The sequence below is a fragment of the Acipenser ruthenus genome, chromosome 6 (assembly GCF_902713425.1).
Source record: "Acipenser ruthenus chromosome 6, fAciRut3.2 maternal haplotype, whole genome shotgun sequence".
In the NCBI taxonomy this organism is placed as follows: Eukaryota; Metazoa; Chordata; class Actinopteri; order Acipenseriformes; family Acipenseridae; genus Acipenser; species Acipenser ruthenus.
Window position 1 is genome coordinate 19554088 of NC_081194.1, and position 12627 is coordinate 19566714.

Here is a 12627-nt window from a genome sequence, read left to right on the forward strand (position 1 = left end):
AAACGTATCACTTATATTTGAGCATCAAAAGAAACGTATCACTTACATTTGAGCATCAAAAGAAACTTATCACTTATACTTGGATAAAATTCACTAGATGTGATCGAAAAATGACAAACTCTGTTTTAGAGCAGTTGCAGTGACTTTTTATTGTGCTGATTAACAACTGACATCATGAAGATGCTGCAAAATGATCTGTCGATCTTGGTCAGGTGTTGTTACTCTTGGTCTCCCAGTTCGTGGCCTGTCATTGACAGAGTGTGTTTTGTTATACCATCTCGCCATGTTTGAAATTGCTGGCTGTGAGCACCCAAGACGGCGAGCCACAGTACGCTGCCCTAGTCCAGCTTCCAACATGCCGATTGCACGAAGGCGCTGCTCTCTTGACAGACGTGGCATATTTGGTTTTTTTTTGTGATTTTCTTTATTGCTTTTATTCAAGCTTGCAAATTAAACAGCTGAAATCACTCCATATCCAGTGTCCAATCAGCTGTCTCACTAATTAGGTGATTAAGTGCATATGCTTCAGTCATAGTCACTCAAGCATGTCATGGTCAAGGATGAATGATCAAAACTGAAAACATTTTGTCAATGTCCATCATTTATATATGTTTTTTTTTTTTTTTTTCGAAAATAAATGTGTTATAATAGTGATAACTTTATTTTGATGCTTGGTATATATATATATATATATATATATATATATATATATATATATATATATATATATATATATATATATATGTATATGTATTATGGAAGAAAAGAAAAGTCACTACAAAGTTTATAGTAGAACTTTTGTGAAGTCAGTAGTTTATACTAACCGGAGATCCTCTGTATACAGACTTTGTCAGCATGACAAAAGAAAAGATTACAGGTAGAAGGTTAGTGACTGACAGTTCTGTGCCCTAATGGTAGGACATTACAAGCACTATTTTGGGGTGTCACTGGCCTCACATCCCGCCTTACAGATAACCCCAGTGTGTGAAAACAATCCTATCATCTTCCTCCAGTCTCCCAGTCAGCCAGGATTAAACTCACAGGAAAGCACCGACAAGGATAATATGGAACAATTTCAGACATATGCAGTTAAACTGCAACTGAATACTAATGAGCCTTTTTTTTAGGAAGCATTGGGTTTGAGGAAGGAAGGAAACAAAAGCAATTAAACTATTTTTGTTTGTCATGTGTCAGCATCACTAGATTTAGAACCAGGAGCTGCATTTATTAAATTGCACTGTGTTGGGCTGGTTGGTGCAGTGTGTTTAAGCTGTAGCATGTTGTAGAGTCTGAAGAGGTGGTCTCAAGGGCATCCATAAGCCAATATTTCTTTATGAAGATTTGTGATATGTTCTACAGTTTTACATGGCGCCTAAACCATGTGACTACTGTATAGGGTAGTATAGACCCTAATGCATAAGGATCAATAGAAGAGATACAAAAACACAAGATCTGTACAGTACAATTGTCTAAACTTTGAGTCCTGGCAAGTTTAATTCCACTATGGTCAAAAAGCACAAACACTACCATTTCATAGCTTTGTTTATGGTTGATCTTTCTTTGCAATAAGTACCATCACAATAAAAAAAGTGTTATACAGTATAGACCCTTAATCTTTAATTCAATAATATTATAACACGCTGTATGTGTTTCTTGCTCACAGAACAAAAAAAAAAGTCTTACCCGTCTGCCCTCCAGAAACTTGAGGGCAGTGCCAATGTTGGACAGCCAATGTATCCGTTTCATCTGACGGCCCTGCTCACAAGGCTAAAACGACAAAACATCTTCAAAGATTGCAATGGGAACGGTATCGTAAAGAAGGTTGAGCAATAAATGGCAATTTGATTGAAACACATGAAATACGATGGCCTTTAGTAACAACGTTATGATTTCCTGCCCCTTAAAAAGGAATACTATTAAGGAAATAGCACCAATTACATTAATTATGTTAAAATGTCATATTTAAAAATAAATAAATAAATGAAATAAGAAGGCTATACTGATAAAGTAATTAGAAAATATATTTGTATAGTAAACACAGAAACATTCTGATTTTAGTTTTAATATCGCTTGTTGGATATCCTTAATGCATGTAAAGGCTTATCGTCTGAAGGGAATATAACTGGGCCCCAGATGGAAACCAAATTTGTAACAGTTTTTTAAATGTTTTCTCAAGTGCCTTGAAACATTGCCTAATTGTGAATAGAGCTGTATAAATGTCAGATGGTGCTGATGTATTGTAGTTTCAGCAAATCGCTCCCTGTGTATTTGCATGATTAACTTAAAACACATGGTTCAGCCTTATACAATTGAACCTACTAGTTTTTGTCCTGACAGAACCTCAAGCAGGGCAAGCAGCATCACTCCATCTTTAATGTCTTCAAATAGTTCATTCACCACCAAAGGAGGCTGGCGCTGTGAATAAAAGACAAGATTTATTAAATCAAATGTAAACTTTGCAAAGGAATACATCTATTTAAATGGCATGGTACAGGCAAGAAACAAGCTAGTTTTATACCGTTAAAATGTTTTTTAACCTTACATAAATGGTGCCAATATAGTGTATAGGCACTGAACTTCAACTCCTGTACAGTTTTACAATAAAATACCCTCCTCCTAAAATATACAGTCCCACCCTTTTATCGAAGCACTGCAGTGTTTGTTTTCCATTATTAACTGCCAGAGGTAACAAAACTGTTTCCTTAGCAGCTTTGATTCTAGAATGTTTCCAACATCTACACAGATAAGAGACAATGAAGCAAAATGTGTTTTAAAAAGTGCTCAGAAGTGCTGCTTTTGGATGTTTTAATTTCAGGAGCTACATTTATTCATATATACAGACGTGCTCAAATTAGTTGGTACCCTTCCACAAAAAACGAAGAATGCAATTTTCTCTGAAATAACTTGAAACTGACAATCTACCATTGTTTATTCCATATTTAATATAAATCAGACTTTGCTTTTGATTTTTTATTCAACATAATATTGTAAATAAGAAAACAAATGAAAATGGCATGGACAAAAATGATGGGACCGCTAACCTAATATTTTGTTGCACATCCTTTAAAGACAATCACTGCAATCAAACGTTTTCTGTAGCTCTCAATAAGACTTCTGCACCTCTTAACAGGTAGTTTGGCCCACTCTTCCTGAGCAAACTGCTCCAGCTGTCTCAGGTTTGATGGGTGCCTTCTCCAGACTGCAAGTTTCAGCTCTTTCCATAGATGTTCAATAGGATTCAGATCAGGACTCATAGAAGGCCACTTCAGAATAGTCCAATGTTTTGTTCTTATCCATTCTTGAGTGCTTTTAGCTGTGTGTTTTGGTTCATTATCCTGTTGGAGGACCCATGACCTGCGACTGAGACAGAGCTTTCTGACACTGGGTAGTACGTTTCGCTCCAGAATGCCTTGATAGTCTTGAGATTTCATTGTGCCCTGCACAGATTCAAGGCACCCTGTGCCAGGCGCAGCAAAGCAGCCCCAAAACATAACCGAGCCTCCTCCATGTTTCACTTTAGGTATGGTGTTCTTTTCTTTGAAAGCTTCATTTTTTCGTCTGTGAACATAGAGCTGATGTGACTTGCCAAAAAGCTCCAGTTTTGACTCATCTGTCCAAAGGACATTCTCCCAGAAGGATTGTGGCTTGTCAATATGCATTTTAGCAAATTCCAGTCTGGCTTTTTTTATGTTTTTCTTTCAAAAGTGGAGTCCTCCTTCTGCCATGGAGCCCACTTTCGCTCAAAAAGCGACGGATGGTGCGATCAGAAACTGACGTACCTTCACCTTGGAGTTCAGCTTGTATCTCTTTGGCAGTTATCCTTGGTTCTTTTTCTACCATTCGCACTATTCTTCTGTTCACTCTGGGGTTGATTTTCCTCTTGCGGCCTCTCTCCTTTGCTTTCTCTGGTCCATGTTCAGTGTGGTGCACACAATGATACCAAACAGCACAGTGACTACTTTTCTCCATTTAAATAGGCTGAATGACTGATTACAAGATTGGAGACATGTGTGATACTAATAAACGAATTAGTTTGACATATCACTATAATCCAATCATTTATTATCTTTTCTAAGGGGTACCAACAAATGTGTCCAGGCCATTTTAGAATATCTTTGTAGAATAAGCAATAATTCATCTCTTTTCACAGCTTCTTTGCTTTATTCTATGACATACCAAAGGCATGCAAGTATACATGATAAAATAGCTTTTAATTTCATCACTTTTCAGGAGGAATGAAGCATTATTTCAATGAGCTGTAAGGGTACCAACAAATTTGAGCACGTCTGTATATATGGGTTATTAGGTTCTTTTGTACTACATCATTTTGGCGTCACCAAAGTGTGTGATCAAGACTTTAAAATCCTGTTACCTTTATACATCAGTCTACATAAGCCTGCGCTACTCTCACCTTGTAGGAAAGATGGGGGTTTACATTGGGATTAAGACTTTATTTATGCCCTGTGCTGAATTTGATCACTTTACTTGTTTGCTGCATTAGAGGGCATTTACTGTAGGATAATGACCACTTTACTCAGACCTTTATTGTTCGAGACGATCCATTAAGTTTATAATAGGAGTTTTGTCTGTATTTCCTGATTCCAGAACAACCATGTGACACTGGACTTTCAACCTTCAATACTCTGATTTCTACAGAACACCTAAAGGGATAAGATGTGAATTAAAAAAGAAGGCTAGTGTCTCGTGCACACACGTTATTATCTTGCTGGCTGCAGCAGACACCTGGTGTTCTCGGTGGATTGGTTAGGAGCCAATCACTGTATTTTCCTTGTGGCATAACAACTATGCAAAACTGGTGTGCTTTTAGACTATTTTAACATAAATACGTTATTTACTGCAACCAATTTTATTATCTTACTGTCTGGAACACTTCACCAAATGCGAAGGGAGTAATTTCAGTCATGTATCAGGGTTTGCGAGTTAAATATCTCGATTTACCATGAAGACAAATACGAACATGCTCTTTACATTATACAGTAGGCTATGTCATTCAACAGTTCATAGCTCCTGAAGACTAACTCGCAAGAGAGTTATTTTACCCCATGAAAGTCCTCATGATAGGAGTAAATTGAGTCATGTGTGTCTCAGTGATTTGCAAGTTATTGTTGGGACCGACACATTGATGATCGAGCCCGATCCTGCTTTTGTTCTCAGAAAGTGGGTGCAACTGCAATGCAAAACGATGGCTCATCTACCAAAATGATAGTACTGCAAAGACTGAGAGAGAAATGACAAAATAAGTGAAAATCAAATGAGACGATGTGACAGGGTGCTCCTGTCACGTGTGTGGGTAACTGCCGATATGCATGACAGAGAGACATGGGAGTTGGAGTTGAAACGCCGCTCAGGTCATGTGACGCTACCAACGATAGCAGAGCACAGAGGACAGATACAGCAGGCTGTACAAAAGGCAAAACAAACACAGTACAAAAACTACAAATAACAGGAGCCACACAAGGCGAGCGCCATATTAAACGAGGCGTCTCGCTCCAGGAACCTGCTACATTACATAACCCTCGCTACACATTACTCGCGATCACTATCCCCTAAACTAACCTACTTATGAGCCAGTATTTATACGATGACTCCTGCTGCTTCTTACGGCCTTGGCTGGGCATTGCCTTCACAAGTACCGTGTTGCAGTTTCAGGGTTGCGAGCTGTAGTTCCTGCAGAGCGGACGCTCTCCTCCTGAGTATATGCAGCTCCCCTCTGTAGCACGGCAGTGCAGTCACCCATCCCCACCGGATGTTTTTATGCTGATGGACACTCAGTCGAGACCCACCCACCTGCTGATTGAGGACTGGCACAGCCAATCACTCGCAGCCCTTCCCCTCAACCAAACCTAGCAGGCAGCAAGTCTCAATCGAGCACCCATCTGGAAACAATAATTTAATCACACACACCAATTCCAAAAAGCACACAAAACAAACCTGTTTCCCCATATTAATTACCAACACTAATTTCCCCATGTGCAGGGCAATCGTCCTGCCACAAGCGAGCACAATCTCTTACAAGTATTAAGTACTAACTCGTGCGCACGAGATACTAACCTGCTTATTTAATTCACACCATGTCCCTTTAGGGGTTCCGTAGATTTCAGTACCCCTTAACAGAGCAGAAATATTCTGCAGCATTGCTGTTCACAAACCTAATGGGCTTTATGTCTATCCCATCAATGTTTTTTTTACAACAAGAGCAACTTCTGAAATATTAATGAAACAAATGGGAGCAAGCAGGCAGGTTCCCTGCACTTATTCATTGCTTTCAGCACGTTGCCAAGCTGTCAAGCTATTGTATACTTTGTTTTACAAAATCCCTTTCATTGTCTATGACAATCCCACTCACATAAGCTAACACTGACTCATGTTAGCTGTATTAGTTTGTATATGATATTTGATATTAGTGACTTTTTTTTTTTGCACAGGATTAATCTGGAGATAAGCATACAGTAACAATATAACCAGTCACTGCCAGTCCCTTTGGAAATAATGTCAGAACACAATGTGTACGCATGTTCTCACGTACAGTACCTCTGATGCAGAGAAGCTAGTGCATGTTTTTGTCTCATCTCGACTCAATTATTGCAATACGATTATTTTGTACGTGCAGACATACAAAATAATCGATTCTTTTTGTACCATATGATTATTTTTGTATCATTGCATTGGCTGCCTGTTAAGAATAGGGTTCATTTTAACATTTTGTTGTTGACCTATAAAGCCTTGGATGATTTGGCTTGAAGTTACATTTCAGACCTTTTAACTAAATACATTCCTGCGCTTAACTTGTGATCTGCGGCCTCTAGACTTTTAAGTGTCCCAAAAGCCAGGCTCCATTCTATGGGTGATGGGGCTTTTTGCAGTTATGCACCTTGGCTATGGAATGCTCTCACCATGGTAACCAAGGACTCTGGAAGTGTTGGTATTTTGAAAGCACGACTAAAAACTCATTTTTTTAACACTGGCGTTTTTGCCTATTTAAACTTAATTTGTTTGTATGTGTTGATGTGTTTTAATTGTGAAGCGCCTTGAGATGTTTTTACATAAAAGGGGTTCTATAAAATACAGATTATTATTATATTATTAAATTGAGCAACTATAAAAAGCACACACAGATGCACTGGAGCGGGTTTCAAAAGGTTATTTCAGAAAGCAAACCGATGAACCGCAGCATATTAATCTGTTTGCGCCCATACATTTATGGCATGCTTTGCATTTGGGTCATTTTGAGTTATGCCTCAACAGCTCCTCGGACAGTATTTTTGGATTCATGCTTAAAAAATGTACAATTTAAATGACGAAAATTAATAAGTTGCCAATATTCACATATTTGTATAGTGCCAGTGTTTAGCTGAATTAATGTATGGGTAGTCTTTAAAAACATGCTTTCTTATAAAATGCAGTTCTGTTTGTAAAATCTGACCTGGGAGCAGTATTTTCTTTTGTCATGGTAGAATAGAGTATGCTACATTCAACTTCAGTGTTTTTTATTTATCACTGTTGACAAATCATTTGTGGCTCTTCATTCTAGATAACCTAGACCACTGCACTGAGTTTATCAATGATATTTTTACACACATTTCAGAGGTTCATCCTTCCAGTGCCTGTCCTGAACTGAGTTTTCTGCCTCACAGCATCAGTGAAATAATACAAACCTCTAACACTGCTGTTAAAAACAAGCCTCAATTAAACAGAAGGGAATGACAATGCAGCAGCGTAGCACCACCTTACACATTGTAAAAGTTGCCCTATTTTTGCATAGATTTGCAATTTTGCATTATATTTTGTGTTGACTGAATCTTCCAATTGAATATCCTACCAATTGAATTGTGTATTATAAACTGCATACACAGAATCTAAAATAAAGCTGCATTAATAATTAATGCTGTTACCATACTTAATGTTTTGTTTACTTTGGAAAAGATTAAGGTTCAGATTTATGAAGGTATTTACACGGAAATGTAATGGGCACCTTTTTTGTGTTACATAATTGCATAGCTAGTAACACAATAAATAAACTTTTGAGCTGTTGTTTTTTTTTTAAATGTATTGTAAGGTTTGCAGTATCAGTTTGCACTGTTGGGTTGTTTGGACAGATGTTTCATAGAGTCTCATGCAAAGGTGCTAAATCATTTCTGTCACAATAAAAAGATCAGCATTTACAGCACAGAAGAAGGAAAGAGCACATGCAGCAATATTATAATTGGATCATTTCCTTTAAAAACATTGTTAAATGAATTCATCTGATGTTAAATACACGTCTTTTCAATGTCACCTCATTGACCTCATGCATAGAAATGGCAGGCTATTCTCCCGCAGGGTCTCTGGTGTAAATGAATACAAAATAAATAGAAAATAAAAATTATATGATTGATATATATATATATATATAGATAGATAGATAGATAGATAGATAGATAGATAGATAGATAGATAGATATAGACACACACACATATACAGAAACTATAAGTTTATTTAAAATACGTATTTCATCAATTTGGAATAAATAAAGAAACAAATATTTTATATGTCAAATCTAGCCTTAGGGGAACTAATTGTGACAGGTACAATCAATCTAAGGTCATTAGATATTAAACAAATTCTTTAAACAACAACTGACAGCACAAGCTACTCTTGTGGAAACAAATATTCTTACAAATCTATTCTTATTATACTGTTGTGACAGGCTGACCGGGGTAAGGAGACTCAGAGTCAGGATGTGCAGGGAAAAGCGCTACGGCACATATTTATTAAATAAAACAAAGAAAATAAACAGTTTAAACAAAAACAGATCTCACACACACAGGATCAGAGATCTACCCTCTCCAGTATCCTAACACCAACTAAACCTGTGCTCTCAGTGCTCCCTTATATACACACACCTGTGCAGCAATTTACACCCACTTAATCAATTAAACCCTCCACCACATTCTCACATGTTTTTAAAGTGCTGGTGAATTAACCCTTTAATTACCCACCACCACTACAAAACACACAAATACACAGGCCAGTACCCTCATTCTGCCACAACTGTCCACATGGAAACAGTATTATTAGTAACAATGTTAAAGCTCCCTGTCAAACGGTATACATATAAAGCAACAGAAATGAAGCTCAAATTATTATAATTGCAGTTTGTAGATGTAATAAGAGGTGCTGTATGGGATCTGATTTGCAGTGCTTTATGGAGGAGCATACAGCCTCTCCACATGTTCTATCACCTGGATGTACTCACTCTGTTGTTTATTAATACAGCTTCTGTCTGGAGAAACACCAGAAGAATTGCAAGAGGGCATTTTTAGGCTAGGTGGAGAACTTAGGCTACTAGAAATACAGAAAGAGTAGATGTGATACACTAACAACAACATTTGATTTATTTTGTTTTTTTCAAGACTATGGGCCTGATTTTGATGATGGGGTAAACATCTAACACTAGGGCACTTTAGTGATACTGTGAAAAGCAGCAAAAACAAGGCAATCTTTGGAATTAAAATCCCTTCACACAATCAGACAAAGAAAAACAAATAATAATAATAATAATAATAATAATAATAATAATAATAATAATAATAATAATAATAATAATAATAATAATTAAAACAGCACTATACAGCTATGGCCAAATGTTTTGCATCACCCTATAGAATTAACACATTTTGCTTCATAAAGTCAAATGAAACCTGCTGAATAATGTTATGCTAACATGTTGAATTACATACCGCTTTGTAGTTTTCCATATACTTAATGAAAAACAGACAAAAATGGGAAAATGTGACATTCTGAAATCTAACATGAAATACTGTACTACTATTACGGCTACCGGCAGACTTTTGCGATATCATTTTGTAGTTTCTTTGATTACACAATGTTTCCGGTAAATAAAAAGATCTAAAATGATAGGTGATGCAAAATGTTTGACCATAGCTGTAGTTGTTCTATAAACATTGAAGACTGGTAAACCATTCACAGTAATATCAGTCTTGACAGTTACTGCTGAATAAACTAATTATTTAGCAAGCAGACTTGCACAAAAATATCCCACCCCCACATACAACAGGGTTTAATGTCAGCTCACACATTACATTAAAGTTTATACCATATCTCCAGTGAACACAACATAAAGCTGCAATCACAACAGCCTTCCCCAGCATATTCAGCAGATTGTGCAAAATCACAGGAAATATCCAAAACCTGCACTGGGATCTTTGACCCCACTTTTGTATGGCCACAGTAAACAGAAATCTGAAATCGCCTTCAATCAGTCAACAGGACAGCCAGGACAACACTGATTCGACAAGGTAAGTCTGCAGGGTGTTTAAATTGATCTGGAGGGATACGTGTGCGTCCCGCAATTATTAGACTGCAAGTAACTTGAAACAGGGAAATACAGCTTTTACATACAGAATTTAGAACAGAATGTAGTACAGTCCACTTATCGTGCCCCTTGGACCCCTGGCCAACAAATCTCGTCCGTCTCTGTGCTTCTGATCTTGCTCCGTCCATTCTGCACACATTCAACCTGTCCCTGGATTCAGATTTGGTTCCTGCTGCCCTCAAGGCTGCCCGAGAAATGCCAGTACTCAAAAAACCCTCCCTTGACCCGGCTGTCTTATCTAACTTCCCATATCCAATCTTCCTCTTCTCTCCAAAACTCTTGAATGGGCTGTAGCCAGCCAGCTGATGAAACATCTCTCAGATAACAAGCTTCTGGCCGCATCACAGTACTGAAACTGCTCTGCTCCGGATTGTAAATGATCTTCTGCTTAATGCTGATGCTGCTGCTCCCTCTGTCCTTGTCCTCCTTGACCTAACTGCTGCTTTTGATACCATAGATCATAGCATTCCGCCTTCAGAAGTATGCTGGGATCTCTGAAACCTGTCTCTCCTGGCTGTCCTCTTACCTATCTGGACGCATGCAGTCTGTCTTCTATGATGGAAGTCGTGGTGATGCAAACCCGGTCACCTGCGGTGTCCCTCATGGGTCTGTTCTTGGGCCTCTTCTCTTCAACATCTACATGCTTCCCTTGGGTCACCTCATCCGCCAACATAGCCTCATGTTTCACTCATATGCAGATCACACCCAGCTCTACCAAAAACTAAACCCTGGATGTCCCTCTGCCATGGCCCGGCTCTCAGCTTGCATCCAAGACATTGAGGCCTGGATGTCTGCCAATTTTCTTCAGCTCAACACCAACAAATCTGAACTTCTTCTAGTAGGATCGAAAACTCAACTCAAGAATCTCAATATTGCTGCCTTGAACCTTGAAAACTATCTGCTGCTGCCTGCCCCCACTGTATGAAGCCTTGGTGTACTTCTGGATAGTAACCTCTCCTTTGATGCCCAAATCTCCTCTGTAGTCAAATCCTCCTTCTACCACCTCCGTCCCTACCTTTCCCTCCTGGATGCAGAGATACTCTGTCATGCATTCATCTCCTCTCGACTCGACTACTGCAACTCTCTCTATGGTGGTCTTCCGTCAAGCGCCATAAACCGATTACAGCTGGTTCAAAATGCTGCTGCTAGGACCCTTACCAGATGAAAAAAACATGATCACATTACCTTGCCCTGCTGCACTGGTAAAGTTCAGGATTACTTTCAAAATTCTCCTGCTTGCCTACAAGGCCCTTCATCACACAGGTCCAGAGTATCTCTCCAACCTGCTGACCCGCTATGTCCCTGCACGCAAGCCGAGGTCCTCTGACTCAGGCCTGCTTGTTATACCCAAGCAAAAGTGCACCACACTCGGAGAGCGCTCTTTTAGCTTCATGGCCCTAACTCTCTGGAACTCTCTCCCAGCTTTAGTGAGTGTAGCTCCCACAGTCGCTCGCTTCAAATCAACTCTCAAGACCCACTTGTTCTCTCTTGCTTTCAAAGCTCTTTAAGACTGATATCTGTTATTAGCTGCCGTCTAAATTGCTATTTCAGGTTTTTCACTCTTATTTGTATGATTCTGTATGACACACACATCCACATCCTAGCTGTATCTAATGTATCATGCCTGTATTTAATGTATTTGCATTTTTTTTTTACTGTTTGTATTTAATGTACTATGTCCTGTATTTCACTGTATTTAATGTATTATGCATTGTTCCTCACTATCTTGTAAAGCGCTTTGTGATGGTGGTCCACTATGAAAGGCGCTATATAAAATAAATATTAATCGTAAAGGGTGTGCTAAAGATGGCAGGTGATTCACATTAAACATATCATTAATATATATTATAATATTATACATATTTTAATATATATTACATGTCAGTTATTACTGCACTTATCTGTTATCTCTTATCTGTTTCAGGTAATCAATAAACTTACTGTATTATTCTAATATCTGTTAAAGACGCACTATTTTGCATGCTGTTACTAGGTTACCACCAGGTTTCTGAATCTTCAACATGTTGCCACTGCTACTCCAGATTATTCGCTGGCTCTTTTATCAATACCAACACACAGCTTTGCTTGCTGAGCAATGTACCGAAGCAATAGGTTCTGAACCGTTCACAAAGGGTAGCCTTCGATGCCCTTCCGCTCTCCATCTGTGAAGTCTGCACTTCCTTGCCCATTGCACAATCACATGTACCCAACATAATCTCAATATGTTACA

At 38.4% G+C, this 12627-nt stretch overlaps 1 protein-coding gene across 8 annotated transcripts in view; it reads right to left on the minus strand.

Moving 5' to 3' along the window:
- The window catches only part of syne1a (spectrin repeat containing, nuclear envelope 1a), a 179149-nt gene that overhangs the window by 136598 nt on the left and 29924 nt on the right, over positions 1 to 12627 (minus strand). For 6 of the 8 annotated variants that reach the window (XM_059025182.1, XM_034017824.3, XM_059025183.1 and 3 more), the window contains 3 exons: positions 2320 to 2415; positions 1684 to 1767; positions 825 to 845 (listed from right to left, as the gene is read on the minus strand). In XM_059025182.1, coding sequence (XP_058881165.1) covers positions 825 to 845; positions 1684 to 1767; positions 2320 to 2415 — 201 coding nt within the window. The remainder of the gene's footprint in view (positions 1 to 824; positions 846 to 1683; positions 1768 to 2319; positions 2416 to 12627) is intronic. The other 2 variants (XM_034017823.3, XM_034017822.3) reach the window with 1 other exon arrangement.